The sequence below is a fragment of the Mobula birostris genome, chromosome 4, assembly GCF_030028105.1.
Source record: "Mobula birostris isolate sMobBir1 chromosome 4, sMobBir1.hap1, whole genome shotgun sequence".
NCBI lineage: Eukaryota > Metazoa > Chordata > Chondrichthyes > Myliobatiformes > Myliobatidae > Mobula > Mobula birostris.
Window position 1 is genome coordinate 164,989,032 of NC_092373.1, and position 19,051 is coordinate 165,008,082.

A 19,051-nucleotide genomic window follows, 5' to 3' on the forward strand; every position below is an offset into this window, starting at 1 on the left:
TTTGTTCTTGTCAGGAAATCTATAAGGGTCAAATAAGGATGACGTCCATTTGAGTCCAGTCAGTTCAGTGGTAACTGATGGGCCAGTGTAGGACCTGCTGACCCCAACTTTACAACCAAAAAAGTACTTTTGAAATGTCATTTCTGTCCTAATATAGGAAATGAAGATTTAAAAAATTAAGAATAATAGACCAAATTAACCAAAATCTCAGTGCGAAGCAGCAGGTGAGTGAAGGCAAGGTAAATGGTATTTGGTATAGGAAAGAAAATGGGTGAACTTTGGTTGACGTGATTTAAGAAGCATAATGAATCAGAGACATCTGATTGCATAATGAATCAATGGGGAAACATGGAGCTTTTGACATGGACCTAGTCAATATGTGTGGCTTTGTTCTCCCCCATATTGAGATGGAGGAAAATGTAGGCAGTCCAATATTTGATGTTGGACAATGGATCTGGCCTAGGCGAAGAAGTATTTTTTCAGTAAGATATAACTTTTCAAGTCATCCTTGATATCAAAGAACAGACTAAGAACACCTGATTTGTGTCTGCAAAATGTTTTAACTTAACTTTTGCTGTTTATCCAGTCTTTTTCAAAAGAAAACCTTATATTCCACCTTTCACATTTTTAATGCCTACTTCGCAAGTAGTAATGTACCAAAATGTCAACTGTACCTCTTCCTAGAGATGCTGCCTGGCCTGCTGCGTTCACCAGCAACTTTTGTGTGTGTTGAATGTAGTTTACATGTTTAGTTTTTTTGTCATAATGCAGTTTATTCAGCAGCGGGAAGCCATTGGTTCTCATTTCAGTTATTTTCTTTTTTTGCAAACATAAGCTAACCTTGCTTGCTTAACAAACTTTAAGGGTCTCACAGTCAGGCTTTGCCACCTCAAATACTGCCAGCAAAAGTTATAGAAGAGTGACTTCCAATGCTTTTGCATATCCTTCCTCAACACCCTTTCTCCTTTAAGGCACTTCATTTAATTCTGTCTGTCTGTAGGATAGCGTGGTAGCCTAGCAGTTAGCGCAATCGATTTACAGCATCAGCGATAACTCATTGAAGTTCTTTGTAAGGGCTTTGTATGTTCTCCTTGTGACCATGAGGTATTCCTCTCACGTTTGAAAGACATATGGTTAGGGTTAGGGATTGTGAGCTGTAGGCATGCCATGTTGGAGCCAGAATCAGGGTGACTCTTGCACATTTGATTTGATTTGATATAAATGACACATTTCAATGTACATATGACAAATGATGTTGATCTTCTTCCAGTGAACACAACGTAGGTCAAGACCTTAGATACTTTATATTCCCACATGCTGGGACCCTGATTCATGTTCTCCCTTCGTATTACAATGAGATCCAGGGCCTTGGTGAGTGGAAAGGGAGCAGAGGTCAACCAGGTGCCGAGCCATCACCATTTTGCATTGCTCGGGTATCAGATTATTAGATTTTTACTCTATGGGTATTAATGTACTTCTATGGAGTAGCCACTGTTAGAGTGTTGAGGCACATGGCAGTCAGTCTGCACAAAGCTGCACTGAACAGTGATCAATAGCCAGGTAAACTCTTTCAGTTAGAGTTTGGAGGATATAATTTTACCAGGGCAGCTGCTAAGCAAGGCTATCAGATCTTGCTCCTTCACTTGAGTTGGCAAACTCGATGTGGTTTCACATTTCTTTTGAAGTAAGGTATTTCTAATAATCCACCAATATTCCAACAGTACCATCATGTCCTGTTCAGTTTATGCTGAAATCTCTGCTGTGAGCCTTGAACTCGCAGCCTTTCGAATTGGGCAAGGGTGTTACCAACAGAGCCAAGACTTCTACACAGGCTGTTCACCAAATGCATGTTGTATGTTCATAAGTTAAAATGTGCAAGAGCTTCTTAATGAAATAAGCATTTTGGTCCTTAACATTAGATTAATGTTAAGTTAAGGAGCTGGTTGTGGACTACAGGAGGAATGGAGACAGGCTCACCCCTATTGACATCAATGGATCTGGGATTGAGAGGGTGAACAGCTTCAAGTTCCTCGGCATAAACATCACCGAGGTCCTCGTGGTCTCTACATACTGGCTGTGTGGTGAAAAAAGACAACAGCACCTCTTGCACCTCAGATGGTTGAAGAAGTTCGGCATGAGTCCCAAATCCCAAGGACTTTATACAGGGGCACATTTGGGAGCATCCTGACTGGCTGTATCACTGCTGATATGGGAACTGTACTTCCCTCAACTGCAGGACTTTGCGCAGAGAGTGATGCAGTCAGCCCAGTGCATTTGTGAATGTGAACTTCCCAATATTTAGAACATTCACAGTGATGATTGCGTAAAAAGGGCCTGGAGGATCACTGGGGACCTGAGTCACCCCAACCATAAACTGTTTCAGCTGCTACCATCGGGAAACGGTACTGCAGCATAAAAGCCAGGATCAAAAGACTTCGAGACAGCTTCTTCCACCAGGCCATCAGACTGATTAATTCACACTGACACAATTGTACTTCTATGTTATATTGACTGTTCTGTTGTACATCTTACTGTACATACTATTTATCACAAATTACTTTCATTTGCACATTGCACATTCAGACGGAGATGTAACATAAAGATTTTTGCTCCTCAAATATGTGAAGGATGTAAGAAATAAAGTCAATTCAATTAATAGTCCATACTCTGCGACGACACTGGTGCTAAACTGTATCAGCACTTGCCCTTCCCTTGGACTACATCAGTGATGTGGAGACGAGAAACACACTGCATGGGCACCAGCCAGTTCTTCAAGTCTTCCTGCCCAGGCTTGCACCCTGGAGAGGACACAATCCATCAGAGACACGAACCCATTATCCCCTAGGGCTGCCTACCTACCTATCTACTCTGTGAGTAGTTTCTGACTAACCTTCCATGTGTTCACCCCAGACAGTGTGACATTTCATGAAGTCATTCAATAAGTTGCAAATGTTGCTTTTGCTTATAAGATATTCCAGCACTTGATTAAATTAATGTAAAGACTAGGAAGGAGAAGGATAAGGACAGAAACTATGTCACTGCATTATTCGCTGTGTTTGCTTGAGAGTTTGTGTAAGCAAATAGATGGAATAGTTTGGTGGATTTGACTGGCATGCTTGAATGCTTTAGGACTTGCGTTCATTGTTATTGATTGAGGTATTCATTTTTTTTTAAGAAATCGACATTGAACGTTGTGTGCGAGAGTCTATCAATCTTTTCTGTTGGACACCCAAGAGTGCTACATATAGGCAGCATGCCCAGCCACCCAAGCCTGGACCTGATGGCAATGGTATCCACCGACAATCATCCTACTATTCTGCAGACTATCAAGATGTGCCTAAGACTGATCTAGTGAGTACTCCTGATACATTGTTTAATGTTTCCCACACCGTGGGTAGATGGCTTTAAAACCTGTATTCAAATTAGAGTTTCAGATAATTTCTGCGATAAAAGATGAATGTTCCCTGTATCAGTAAATATGAATAATGTCAATTTATATATCACTTTTGATTAGGTATAAATGGTATTTTTCATTTATGTATTCAATTGTAGCAGATGGAAAGGGCAATATAATAATCTGTATAAATATCCGTTGCTTTATTTTTAAAGCTCAAAGCATTGCTGTGGTTGCTGCAGAACTCTGAGCATTTTATGGCAGTGATTGAGCATGCTTATGTAATGCAGATTCCACACCTGTTGCAAGTCTTTTAAAATTCCACACTGAAAATAGAAGGGATTAATTCATCATAGACTGCAGCTTTTCTATCATTATCGAATAAAACATGTAATTTGCTGTACATCTATGATGGACATCCTGTATGCATACCCACTCTTTGTTCTCTCTCTTCATCTTTTACCCCCACTTTCTTCTTTCACTTCTTTGTCTACTTAATTTAACAAAGCTCATTCATTACTCTACCAACCTAGATGGCTGGTAAACAACGTTATTGGTTCTGTGTTCATCTGGTAATGATTGTTGGATTAACATCGATGTGGATCTGACAAATCTTTTAAAGTGGTACGCATTCTCGTTGTGCAAAGTAAAACCTTTGGAGATTTGATGCAAAGAGAACCATTTTATACATCTGGCCTAATCTAACTCCATGTCAGTTCAGTTTAAAACTAAATGACTGCAAGGTTCCGCTAGTTTTCCACAGGCCTGTGAAAAGACACAGAATCAAGGTAAATAACCTGCATTCCTATGGGAACAGAAATAGACCATTCAGCATGTTTCACCATCCAGATAAACAGCAGCTTACCTTTACTGTTATTTCATTATCCTCTTGGTTCTATCAGCAAGAATTTTTGCTAGGCAAAAACAACACCTCTCTCTCGGTTATTATTTGTCATGACCTCGATCTCATTTTGCAAGTGAGGGTTGTTCCAGATTTCCATTCCCTCTGGTGTGGAAGAAGGATCTTAGAGTGAGAATTGGGTTTATTATTATCACTAACATATGTCTTGAAATGTGTTGTTTTGTAGCAGCAATACAGTGCAAGTAAAAGATTACTGTTAAGTAACAAAAATAATAGTTTGCAAAAGTCTTCGTCACAAGAATAGGGCAGCCTGGTGGTGTAGCGGTTAGCATCATGCTATTTATTATAGCACCAGCATTCACGGAGCATGGTTCAATATTAGCTGCTATCTGTAAGGAGATTTTTATGTTCTGCCGATGACCATGTGGCTTTCCTCCAGGTGCTCAGTTTCCTCCCTCATTCCAAAGACATGTAGATAGGGATAGTCTGTTCTGGGCATAGTATGTTGGTGCTGTGAGCACGGCAACACTTGTGGGCTGCCCAGTATAATCCTCAATGATTTGATTTGACGCAAACATCACAGTTTATGTTTGAACGTACATGTGACAAATAAGTCAAATTTTTAGTCTTAAAAGTAATGAAAAAGAAATCTAATGAGATGCTGTTCATGGACCATTCAGAAATCAGATGCTGGAGGGGAAGAAGCCATTCTTAAAACATTGGATGAAGTTCTTCAATGATGGATTCTGCTTTCTTGAGGCATGCCTCTTGGAGATACCCTCAATGATGGCAGGGGGAAGTGGTGTGTCCCAGCTGGAATCAGCTGAGTCTACAATCCTCCACAGCCGACAGCCTCTTGTGATACAGTACAATAGAGATTCAGTACCAGGTTCTGGTGCAACTCCACTGTGCATCTATAGAAACATAGAAACATAGAAAATAGGTGCAGGAGTAGGCCATTCGGCCCTTCGAGCCTGCACCGCCATTTATTATGATCATGGCTGATCATCCAACTCAGAACCCCGCCCCAGCCTTCCCTCCATACCCCTTGATCCCCATAGCCACAAGGGCCATATCTAACTCCCTCTTAAATATAGCCAATGAACTGGCCTCAACTGTTTCCTGTAGAAATGGGTGATAGAGACTCTCATAAAGTCTCCTGCTATTAACCATTAAAAAACTTTGTTTTAATTTTGTTATACAATGGAATCCCGTTAATCGGGACACCGGGACCAGTATAGTGCAAAAGTCTTAAGTGTATATATATATATATATATATATATATGTATAGCTAGGATGCCTAAGAATTTTGCACAGTACTGTATTTGACAAAGTGAAGTGGAGAGAGAAGTTGTAAATAAGGCAGGAGCAAAGGAAGTTGGGAATGGCAAAGGTGGAGTGTTGATGGAGGTGTGTGAGACAGGTGGCACAGAAGAAATACCCAGGGCGGGGAAGTGGGAGGCGCGATTGCAAACACACTCAGCCCTAGGCAGCAGGCAAAGTAATTTGATTCAAAACAATTGGTTTATTGATCATTACAGAATGTCCCTCTGGTGCTTCCAGTTCTGCTTTCCCCTTTTCCCAATCACAATTCCTCTATCCCTGCCCCCTTCCCACTCTCTGTCCACAAAAGAGTCCCATATCAGAATCAGGTTTATCATCACTCACAAACATCATGAAAGACGTTACTTTTTGCAGTAGCAATGCAGTGCAGTACATAAAGTCACTACAGTACTATGAAAACATCTTAGGCATCCTAGCTATGTATATGTTGGCCCAATTAAACAGCTGTCCCGATTAGATGAAGTTGCATGGAAATAGTTAAAAAGGTATAAAAAGACAAACTATCATTTGACTGAGAAACAATTTAGGTATTTAAATGAAATGTAGAACAAATTAGAACTCTACTAATACTACTACTATACTATAGAACTACGTATTAGTTCCTAATAGTTATCAACAGCGGAATTCATCTAGTGTACGCTGTCATGTTCTTTTAATTGACTGTAAATGAACAAAATTGGTGCAGACGCTTTGTGCAAATAATTGACAGCTTTCGTACAAGGCTTTTGATGATTGCATCCTCCAAATCTTCATTTTCATTGTAACATTCAAGATGATTATCCACACTTTCAAGTTGGTCATAGCCCTAACTTGTTGAAGTAATGAAATCATTTCATTTAATGCCCATTTCATTTTCTGTCATCTCCAAGCCTCAAATTTGAAAGTCGCAGAGAGCAAAGCTGTTCTGAATTGTCTTACTGCTTAGTTCTCACCAACTACCAGTGGCAAAAATCACTACTTTTTCAATTCAAACACACTATTTAAAAATTATTCGCTCTGAGCACGGTGTAGTGTCTAACTGTACACGAGTGTATGTGTCTGATGCTAGTTAGAAACTGTTCCACAACAATCTCCTGTCCTAATTAAAGGGCATAGTGTACCAAATAAATTAAGGGAATCCCAGCTATTTTCTCGATTAGTTTTTGTTCTTTAAGAGTTGTCCTGAATAAGGAGCTATCAGATTAATGGATGGCTCAGTTAACCGGAATCCACTGTATATTTGTGTTTAAGACTCTAAACCATACTAGTTTGCCTCTAATTAGTTATCAATTTCTTTAATAATGTACATCTCAGTTCAATTTTTCACATTGAAGGAAATACAAACTTGGTTCACCTTAACCCCAAGACATGCCAAAATATTTCATTGCTATTGTAGTGGATATGAAATGTAGCTTTTCTACATGTCATACAGAAGTTCATTTGATGAGATTAAAAGAGGTTGTTGCCAAGGTTGAATATCTTGTCCCACAAAGAAAATTGTTTTTTCACAGGCAATCAAGCAATGCCAACAGAACCATCTGTAATGCCTGGTCTATCCTGCACAATTAATACTCAAGAAGAGACACTGACTATTTCGACCCCAGAAACCACCAAAACTAGTTTAATGACCAGGAGATCTAGGAGTTAATATATCATAAAGAGAATATATTTTTGGAATTGAAAAACAGACACAATTCAGTATAGGTGTAGGAGGAGGAAAATAATTCTATGAGCATTTGGAAGATGAATTGATTTGAACTGAATTCACTTTATTTCTTACATCCCTCACATACATGAGGAGTAAAAATCTTTACGTTACGTCTCTGTCAAAATGTGCGATCATAGTAATTTATAATAATTTATAATAAATAGAACAGTCAATGTAACGTAGAATACTTTGGTCCTGGCTTTTATGCTGCGGCACTGTTTCCGGGATGGTAACAGCTGGAATAGATTGTGGTTGGAGTGACTCGGGTCCCCAGTGATCCTACTGGCCCTTCTTACACACCTGTCTTTGTAAATATCCTGAATCATGGGAAGTTCACAACTACAGATGCGCTGGGCTGTCCGCACCACTCTCTGCAGAGTCCTGCAATTAAGGGAGGTACAGTTCCCATACCAGGCAGTGATGCAGCCAGTCATGATGCTCTCAACTGTGCTCCTGTAGAAAGTTCTTAGGATTTGGGGCCCTATACCAAACTTCCTCAACTGTCTGAGGTGAAAGAGGCACTGTGTGCTTTTTTTTTACCACACAGCTGGTGTGTACAGATTACATGAGGTCCTCGGTAATGTGGATGCCGAGGAACTTTAAGTTGTTTACCCTCTCAACCCCAGGTCCATTGATGTCAACAGGGGTTAGCCCATCCCCATACCTCCTGTAATTCACAAGCAGCTCCTTTGTTCTTGTGACATTGAGGGAGGTTGTTTTCTTGACACTACTGTGTCAGAGAGATGACTCCTTCTCTGTAGGCCACTTCGTTATTGTTTGAGATAAGGCCAATCTAGTGTTGTTGGCAAATTTAATTAGATTAAATCTGTGGGTGGTGACACAGCCCTGAGGGACTCCTATATTGAGAATCAGAGGGGTGGAGGTGAGGGAGCCCACTCTTACTACCTGCCAGCAATCTGACAGGAAGTCCAGGATCCAGCTGCACAAGGCTGAGGTCTCTGAGCTTCTTGTCGAGCCTGGATGGAACTATGGTGTTAAATGTTGAACTGTAGTTCAAGAACAGCATTTTCACATAAGCATCCTTCTTCTCCAGATGTGTAAGGTCGGTATGTAGAGCAGTGGCTATTGCGTCATCTGTCCATTAAAAGATGAGGTCCATCAAAAAAAAATTGTGGATAGAAATAGTGAAGAAGACGTAGTTACTCTCACCCAACCATAGCATGCAGGGATTCTTCTTCCATGCTATAAAAACTTTCACTGATCCTGTTTACATTTACTATTCTATAGATATGCTGAGTCTGCCCACAGGAAGAAGAATCTCAGGGGTGTATGTAGTGACATGTATGCACACTGATAATATTTTGAATTTTGAACCCTGAAGTGCAGTTATCCCCTTTGGTTCAAGCGCCTGATGGGTGAGCATTAGTACCTCTTTCTGAACCTGGTGGTGCGAGTCCTGAGGCTCCTGTGCCACCTTCCTGATGACAGCAGCAAGTCGAGAGCCTGTCCTGGGTGGTCGGGGTCCCCGATCATGGATACTGCTTTCCTGCTGCAATGTTTCGTGTAAATCTGCTCAGTGGGGGGAGGGCTTACCCACGATGGACTGGGCCATATCCACTACTTGGTGTCAGAGTTTCCATTCATGGGCATTGGCGTTTCCATACCAGGCTGTGAAGCAATCAGTCAATATACTCTCCACTACGCATCTATAGAAGTCTGTCAAAGTTTAGATGTCATGCAGAATCTTTGCAAACTCCTAAGGAAGTAGAGTTGCTGTTGCGCTTTCTTCATACTGGCACCTACGTGCTGGGCCCAGGACAGATCTTCTGAAATAATAACTCCAAGGAATTTAAAGATTGAATGGCAGAGCAGACTCGACAGGCCAAATGGCCGAATTCTGCTCCTGTGTCTTATGGTCTTATGGTCTAAAGTTGCTGACCGACTCCACCTTGATCCTCCGATGAGGGCTGGTTCATAGACCTCAGGTTTCCTCCTCCTGAAGTTAATGATCAGCTCTTTGGTCTTGCTGACATTGAGTAAGAGGTTGTTGTTGTGGCTTCACTCAGCCAGATTTTCAGTCTCCCTCCTAGATGCTGATCCATCACCACTTTTGATTCAGCCTGCAACAGTGCTGTTGTCAGCAAACTTGAATATGGCATTATTTATGTCTTTCATAATTTTAAACATTTCTATAATGTCTCCCCTTACTCACCCGTGTTCCAAGAAATACAGACCTTGCCTGGCCAAAATCTCCCTACAACTCAGGCTGCCTAGTCCTGGCAATATCATTGTAAATAGGTTTTTTTACACAGTAAACAGTAGGTGCCTGGAACACACTGCTGGGGTTGATGCAATGAACACATTTAAAAGACTTAGATAGGCACGTGGATGTAAGTAAAATGTAGTGCTTTGGGCTGAGTAGGAGGGAAGGATTAGATTGATCCGGATTAGGTTGGCACAACATTGTGGGCCAAAGGGCCTGTACTGTGCCATATGGTTCTATGCTCTATACTCTGTGTTATAAACCTTTTCTCCAATATCCAGCATGGCAAGTGTTCAGAAAAAATATCCACATCTAAAAACCATAAAGACCCCAGGTCCAGATGAAATCTCTGATGAGTACTAAGTTGGTAGAAATGTACAGTACTACTGGGAAGTAGAATGGTGCAGCTGGTAAAGCTCCTGCCTCAGAACTCTGGTGACCCAGGTTCAGTCCTGATCTCCAGTGCTATCTGTGTGGCTTTCCTCAGGATGCTCTCAGTCCCTCCTCCATCTTAAAGACAATGTGGTTGTTTGCTAATTGGCAACTATATATTCCTCCTAGTGTATAGGTGAATGATAGAATCTGTTGATGGGAATATGGGGAGACTAAAAGTGGGATTGATTAATGTAGTTACATGGATGATATGGTGAATGCAGACATATTTTCTCTCTGGACGAAACTTTTTCATCCTGTTATATTGTAATAATTCTTGTACTGCAAGAATGGTAGCACAATGTAGAAGTTGGATGAGCAGCCGAAGGTCTGACTCATTGACCCAGAGATGTGAGTTCAAATTCTACCTTAGTAATTCTTTGCATCTTTCTATGTCTCTGTGCAATTGAATTGCTGCATTAGATCATTGTGCAACCAGTCAGGGTACTTTCGATGGTACGAATGTAGATGCTATGTGCCTGTAATACCCATGCACCCATGCACACGTGCATATGACAATAAACTTGACTTTGACTTTAACTTTGAAATTTGTCAAAGACGTGCCAAACTCATTTACTTGCTAAGAAATTAAAGATTCTAGCATTCATTTCTTGCAATTGCACGTAAACACTGGGTTAGTACAGGCCATCCAATATGTTAAAGCCCAGGAGTTTAAAGTGGAGATGCCATGTGCACAAAAGCAGTAGTTTACTACAGGTCGACCTTCACTAATCCGGCACCATTGGGACCTGAGGAGTGCCAGATTAGTGAAAATGCCGAATTAGAAAAGGATCACATTAAGCAATAGCTAACCTTCACTAATCCGGCACCATTGGGACCTGAGGAATGCCGAATTACAGAAGGATCACATTAAGCATAATCAGTGCCGGATTATCGAAGGAACCGGATTACAGGTAGTCGGATTAGTGAAGGTCGACCTGTAATATCACCGCACCCCACCCCCCACCCCCAATGTACGGTGTGGGCTAGCCAGGCGCAGGAGTCAGCCATTCAGATAGTGCAAAGAGGAAAAGGTTGGCGGAATGAAAGAGACGTCACTACTCCTAAAGGTTGTCTGATTGTGGTGCTAATTATGCCTTGCAGTTCCTAATAATAATGTTGAGATTGTCAGTAGTTGTGCTGAATTAGACCATCTTCTCAAAAAATGAGGCAACATTATTCTGAGCTGCTGAACAGAGCAGCAGAGTTTTGAATGTTCATCTCATTTACTGTGTCAGTGGTTTTCCTCATAGCTTTGGTATGGCTTTTACTGTATCTGAATTTATCTTTCCTTCCACACTATATCCCACCTGCACTGATATTTAACAGATAATCATTATCACTGCAAAGTAAACAATCTGCTCTCAATGCATTTTAAAAAGTTTCATGATCAAACTACATATTTTAAATTAATAAACAAATCCCCGATAAAGTCAATGAATTAGTGTGGAACTTAGTTCACTTTCAATACCGCATGCTCCATGCAAGCTACAATTGAACTAAAGGACCAGAATAGCCATAGTTGCATTAAATTGCAAGCTCTTCAGGATTTAATATGTGGCTTATTATTTAAAATTCTATTTTTGTCCCACTCATCACTGTGTTTTTCTACTCCAGGGACCAGAGTTGATTTGTACTGCTAACCTTTTCATGCCTCCTCAGAAGGGTTAGGATAAATATGCTTCTCTTTGAAAGTGGTGCTAAATGGGGTTGCTATTTTACTGACCTGGTGGTTGATAAAGATCTTGCACCAGGTTTGGTGGTAATCATAGTACTGTGACGTGATATCCCAAAGAGAAAATTTCAGCCCCCTCATCTGTTCACAGGCCTGTCAAGTTTCATTCCTTTAACTAAAATGAAATAAAACCCTGAGCTCCTCTTTTCTTGGCTCAGATTTTTAAAACAAACACTTTTGTTATATTTGAGTACGAGAGCTGATTGACCGGAGAGATTTCTGGAGGTCTTAGTCTCAAATTAAAATGATAACATGGACCCTTGAAGTTTAGTCACTGTGAGTACAGATCTAAATTTTTCCAACAATCTTTACCAGCCCCACTCCACCACCTCGTCCATGCATAATGATATTAAATGCAGCATGCAATACAGCAATTAAGGTTTTCTCAAGATAATTCCCAGATTTTTATATTCTACTGCTCATATTATCTCTCTCTTCATGTGCCTTGCGCATTATATGCTTGGGCGATCATGGCTTTCCACATCGAACAGTCCCTCACAGCGTCAATGATACCTCGCACACTTAGATTTGTTAGTTCTTTCACAGTGTCCATATATTTTCTTCTTTGCCTTCCTCTTTTGCGTTTCCCAAGCATATGGCCTTGTAATGTAAGGCATTCTATTTCTCCCTTTCTGATGACATGGCCCAGGAAATTAAGTTTCCTCTCATTTAATGTTCTCATTGAAGATGCTTTTGTATGGGCACGTTGGAGTACTGTCTCATTAGTTACCCTATCTCTATATGATATTTTCAGCATTCTTCTAAGAAACCATATTTCTGTTGCTTCTAAGTTCCTTTGGAGTTCTGGTGTTATAGTCCACGTTTCGGAAGCACACAGCAAGATTAACCAGATGTAACATTTTAGTAGCCTAAGCCTTGTTGTCATAGAAATGTGTCATTTCATTTTTTGCAAGTTGGTTTTGGCAATGGCAATTCTTCTTTTTATTTCTACTTTACTTCTAGCATCTAGTGATATAAAGCTACCAAGGTAATTAAAGCTGGTCTTTTGTTCAATCTCTTAGTTACCGATGTACAATTGGCAGTTGGGAGTGTTCTGCTGTTTTGATATCACCATACATTTGGTTTTTTTACAGTTGATGGTTAAACCAAAATCTGCACTTGTTTGTACTACTTTGTCTGGGAGAATTTGTAGGTCTTCTACAGCACTTGCTATTAGGGTGGTATCGTCTGCATATCTTATATTGTTAATGTTAACACCTTCAATTTTTATTCCATCTAGGTCATTTCACTATAGATATTAAATAATTCCGGTGAGGCAACGCATCCCTGTCTAACTCCCCTTTGAATTTTAGTCCAACTGTTTATATTATCATCAATTTTTACCGCCGCCATTTGATTCCAATATAAATTTTGAAACAGTTGCTGGTCCCGTCTGTCAATACTTAACGAGAATTTGAAATAATTTTTCATGTTGCACTTTGTCGAATGCTTTAGTGAAATCATTAAAACATAAAAAGACATCATTTTGATATTCAATTGCCCTTTCTGAAAGCATTCGTAGTATGAAAATTGAGTTCCTAGTTCCTCTATCCTCTATAAACCCATATTGCAGTTTAGAAGTTTCTGGTCTTAAATTGTTTTTAATTCGACTCAGAACAATTCTCAACAAAATATTATGTGACTCTTAAGACTGATTGTTCTATAATTTTTGTAGTCAATAGTTCCAGGAATTTTTGGCAGAGTTATAAATACTGATTTCAAGGAATCGTCATGCAATACACCAGACTCATATATGCCATTAAACAGTTCAAAAAGAATATCTATGCCCAGATCTTCTAGGGTTTGTATCATTTCCACTGAAATTTCATCAGGTCCAGTGGCTTTGCCATGTTTCATGCCTTTCATTGCTTTAGTTATTTTTTCTTTGGTTATAGGTGGGCCAGAATTAGGGTGTTTAATACTTGGGGGTTCCCCTCTATTATCTTCAGAAAGTTGCTCTATATACTGAATCCACCTCTCACATACTTTATCTGGATCTTATAGTATGGATCTGTCTGCTGATCTTATGCATCCTGTAGAAGAGGTTTTCTTAATTCCAGTAATTTCCTTAATTTTTTTGTGCATTTCTTTGCTTTTGATAATATGGCCTTCTACTTCATTGCATTTTTGATTCGGCCATTCTTTCTTTTCAATATTGCACAATATTCTGGTCTGTCTGTCTAGCTCTCTGTATTGCACTTCATTATTCTTCACTAACCTTCTTTGTTCCATCAGATCTAGAATTTCTTGGGTTATCCACCCTTTGTTGGTGTGTTGGATTTCTTGTACTGGCATTATCTCCTCTGCTGATTGTTGTATAGCATATTTAAATCTGTCCCAAACAGGTGTTGTTTCGTTTTCGTTGAGGTGTTCTTCTACAGCTGTTTTGAATTGTTGCATAAGTATGCTAACATTTTTAAGTTCTCCCAACATATACTTCTTGCTCTTTTTTCCATGTTTCAGTTTCTTTAATTTTGTTTTGATGGTAGCTATTACTGGATGGTGATCTGAACCACAGTCTGCTCCTGGGAAGGCTTTAGAATTTGTGATATTATTTCTAAAGCGTTCATTGATGGTAATGAAATTTATTTGATTCCTTGTTCTATCTCCAGGGCTAATCCAAGTGCACAATCTACGTGAATGGTTTTTATCCCAAGTATTGGTGATCACTTGGTTGTTTCTGACACACCAAGCAGTAAACCTTTCTCCATTTTCATTTTTCTCCCCTAATCCAAAAGGTCCTATGATGTTATCAACCCTTTCCTGTCCAACTTCGGAGTTAAAATCTCCCATGACTAATTTTATATCCTGAGATTTACATTGCTCATAAGCACTGCTGAGATCGTCATAAAACTTGTTGATATCCTCTTCATCCGCATCATTTGTTGGCGCATATTATAAACTGTAAAATTCCATTAATAATTTAAAGTCCATGAACCTGAGATGTTGGCTTTAAGTTCCATAATCTAGGTCCACAAATGCGTTTGCATTTCCAAGTTACTGAACCCACTTCCATTCAACGTGTGTTGTTATCTTTTAGTTAAATAGGTCCTCATTGAAAGAGAATTCCTTTTGCTCCTTTATGTTTATTTTGCGTCTTGTCAGTTTTCCTCTGTTGATTATGGTTCATTGATCAGTGAATAGAAAACCCCAAAAAATGAATCCTGTGGGTCCCAAAATCCAGCCAAACATTATGAAAAAGTACGTTAAGCTCTCTATTTTAAATAAATTTGCTTTCTTCCATGTCATTCCAAATCTTTTAGCCTTCTCTAATTATCTTTTGTCCAGTACCTTTCCCAAGGCTTTGCCAAAACCTATGGCAGGACATTTGCCTTCGGATACTAGCACGAAACAGTCACAGGAATTTCATTCTGCCAGTACATTGACTGCTGTAGCCAACTGGCAGCCAATATTTGCATACATGTTTACCAATTCTTTCTTTACTCATTTATTAATTTTTTTGGAGTACACACATTAGCAGGTCCAGCATTTTTTGACATTTCCAGTTACCCTTGAGATAAATTTCTTCCCTTCTGCAGAATATTTCCTTCAGGCTAATAGGAGGTACAACATGTGAGTGGTCCAGTTCACCACTCCATCGAACGTTGGTCTGATTTGTGATCCAACTTCGCAAAATTGCATTAACTGTACGGTTAGAAAATATGGCACTTTCCCAAACAAAACTCAGCTGCACGGTATTCTTTCTTGGGTCAAACTGAGTTTATTGTCAGATGCACAAGTGCAATGTATAATGAATATCTTGGTTGGAAAAGCAACGCAGACAGATGGCAATGAAGATAGCAACTATCAAAAGACATAAATAAACTAAATATAAATTATACATAAATTATGCCAACCTTATGCAAGAAAGAACACATTTAAAACAAAAAATAAGTATATTCCATTGTAATGCAAAGTTAGAATCACATTTACTAACACTGACATCTGTCATGAAATTTGGTGTTTTTTGTGGCTGCAGTGCAAGACATAAATAATTGTTATCAGTTACAATAAAAAAAGTAAGTAAGTAGTGCAAAAGACAAATAGTGAGGCTGTGTTTATAGTTTGACCATTCAGAAATTTCATGGCAGAGGGAAAGAAGCTGTTCCTAAAACACTGATTATGTGCCTTCATGCTCCTGTACATCCTCTCTGATGGTAGTGATGGGAGGACATGTCCCAGATAATGAAGGTCCTTAATGCTGGATACTGCCTTTTAAAAATGTCCTTGGTATTGGGGAGTATTTGCCCGTGACGTAGCTGGCTGAATCAACAACGCTCTGCGGCCTCTTGGAAGCTTATGCGTTGGAGCCTTCAAATCAGGCATGGTGCAGCGGTTAGAATGCTTTCCACCGTGCATATGCAGACATGATGACACACCACATCTCCTCAAACTCCTGCTGGCATGCCTTCTTCATGATTGCATCAATATGTTGGGTCCAGGATAGATCCTCTGAGATGTTGACACACAGGAACTAGAGGCTGCTCACCCTTTCTATCGCTGATCCCTCAGTGAGGACTGGTGCACGCTCTCCCGAACTTCCCTTCCGGTCAAGGTGGTGCCTGCGTACAATGCTCCTTTGGTCAACATCTTCTGGATAGATCATGAAACCATATATTTCACTTCTTTTATGTCTTTTATGTTTGTTTTTCGTCTTGAATGTGATTCTGGAACAGTTGGAGCCTGTAATTTGCTGTTCAGAGATCGTTTGGGTAGTGCTCTGCAGTCTCCAAGAGGATACCGGGAGGTAGATGTAGCATGCGGGAACCTCATGGATGATGTTCAGCTCCATTTCACCGATTAAAACTTCCATTGTTCACCGATTAAAGTGACAAGGGAGATTGAAACATCAAGGTGAATACAGAAGGTGAGCGCCAGCTACCTGTCTTTTGACCGCTGAGGGATCGCACGGAGAACAGAGACTGCCTTTTTTATCACTGCCAAGATTGCTGTGCTACAGAGAGGGGAGACTGCTTTTTTAAGATCACTGGTAGATTGATCTGTTACGGAGAGGGTAGGTTGCCCTTTTGTTGCTGGTGACATTGCTCTGCTACAGAGAGGAAAAGCCTGTCACTCTGCCCAGAGAATGTTACCCAAGTTTTCTGCATTTTGGATGTGGACTTGGACTATAGACTTTTTCAGTCTTGTATTTTTTATATTCTGTGTTTATCGCCTGATCTTTCTCTTTTTTGTGCGGGAAGGAGGAATTTGGGGGGCTGATCATTGGGTTGTTGTTCTTTTCTTTCTTAGTTTTGTGACTATCTGGAGAAAAAGAATTTCAGAGCTGTATACTTTCACAATCAGCTGAGGTTGAGTGCAAGATTGCTGTTGCGACATCACTCAACCAGCCAATTTATTTCGCTCACTTAAGCCTCTTCATCGCTATCTGAAATTCAGCAAACAATAGTGATGTCATTGGCAAATTTATAGATGGTGTTTGAGCTGTGCCTGGCCACACAGACGTATGTGTAGAGAGAGTAGGGCTATAGGTTAAGCATACATCCTTGAGGACATTGTATTACTATACTGAGATAGTTATTGGGGTTGTGCAGGCTGGTTCGAGAACCAATGGTTGACAGGAAGTAGCTGTTCATGAGTCTGGTGTATGGGACTTTAAGGACTTTCTTGTGAAGGAGTTAAAAGTTTATGCTTTATCTAGCATTTCTCAAGATGGAATATGAATGATTGTGTCTGAGCTGAAGAGCCAGTGTATGTAGTAATTGGTGTACTGCTGTGACTGCATCAGCAACTGGGTTCAATTCCACTGCTACGTGTACGGAGTTTGCATGTTCTCCCCATGACCGCATATGTTTCCCCAGGTGTTCCAATTTCTTCCCACAGTACACAGAATGAGTTAGTCAGTTGTGTGCCTGCTACGTTGTTGCCCCTTGCTAATTTGAAGTGATCTTTATCTTTCATTCCATAAGATAAAGAAACCAGGGTCCACTCTGTCACTGACTCCAGCTGTACATGCAGCCTGTGAGTGGCAATAAGTGCAGTGCACCCATCCAGCTGACAGACAGCACAACAAATATCTTAAGTAACTTAATGAAACAAAAAAAAGTGCCAATGATTTGTTGATCAGGGAGTTTTTTATTTATTCTATCCACTGTAGAAGCTTTGCAGATTTTATTCTTGTGAATGAATTTTAGCACTCCTAAGTAATCTTCCTATTTAAATTAAGGTTTTAAAAAGTTGTAGCTGATCTTTCAGGGATGGACATGCTCTCAAGAAGGGGAGAATTTGCTATCCAGAGGGAGCAGGGTAATAAAGTTTTTAATTTAGACTGTGTGGGCACGGTATTGTATAATCTCCCTTCCAGGATGCTGGGAACTATCTTTCGGATTTGTTGTGCCTTTCACAGTGAGCGGTCTCCACTTCCAAGAGAGAATGGTGAAGACAGTAAGAAAGGGGTGTGTGTCATAGTTGTGATGCTGTGCTGGAGGATCCTTGCATCTTGGGGAAACGGCCCTGATTTCTGGGACATGTTGTAACCTGTACCCGACTGAAAACCCAAGAAGAGTTTATTCGTCATATACGCCAGGAAAACACTAGATCCTTTTTTAGGGTTGGTTATAGCTTACAATGTTGCTCCCACTTTTTATTTAACTGCATATCAGATGATCATCTTTATCAGTTAAAATACCTCTAAATCCAAGCTTTGTAGGTCAACTAATGTGCAAGAAACCACACCGTTGCATGTTCTGTAAAATGCAATGCCATGTAAACTTTGATTTTCATAAGAACTGGCCTTAGTGATCTTCAAAATACCCCTTTTTTCGGCAGAATTCTACCCTTACTATATCATTTGTAATTAAAGACCATGGTATTTCAATAAAGATACAAAGTGTCTACTCTCCTGTATCTCATATCTCATCTGAAATAATGTACTTCAATTTGTCTTGTCAAATACAGGTTTAAGTGAAAACATTAAGCCTCCAAATCTGGTGTGTGTTATCAGAAAGAACATCTTAGACGGGCCCTGACATCATCAATCAGTTGACTGATTACAGCTCAATCTGATTCCCTTTATCTCAAATAATATTACTTTGATCTATTTTTGTGCCCAGGCATGCTAGTAATCACAGCAGTTTGATAGTTGGCATTTGATGTGAGGCATCTTTGTTCTCTATTTTCACACATAGCAAATTTATTTGAATTATTTTCAACCAGTTTGTGTATGAGATAGGTTAAAATCTACGATAGTTCAATGGGAAGCAGAATTTAGTAAGCTACCAATAAAGTTAAGCTTTAGAGTTGTGAAGAAGGCTGCATCCTTTAATGATTATGATGAATAAGGTACCGATCTAAGTAGGGTGACTGAAACAACACTGAATACTTAACATGTGTTTCAAATCAGAACAGGAGGAGCA

General features: G+C 39.9%; 1 protein-coding gene across 1 annotated transcript in view; it reads left to right on the plus strand.

Annotated features, from left to right (window-relative positions):
• The window catches only part of tbck (TBC1 domain containing kinase), a 338,866-nt gene that overhangs the window by 248,956 nt on the left and 70,859 nt on the right, over positions 1–19,051 (plus strand). Inside the window, exon 23 of the mRNA XM_072256396.1 lies at positions 3,176–3,351. Within this exon, the coding sequence (XP_072112497.1) occupies positions 3,176–3,351 (176 nt within the window). The remainder of the gene's footprint in view (positions 1–3,175; positions 3,352–19,051) is intronic.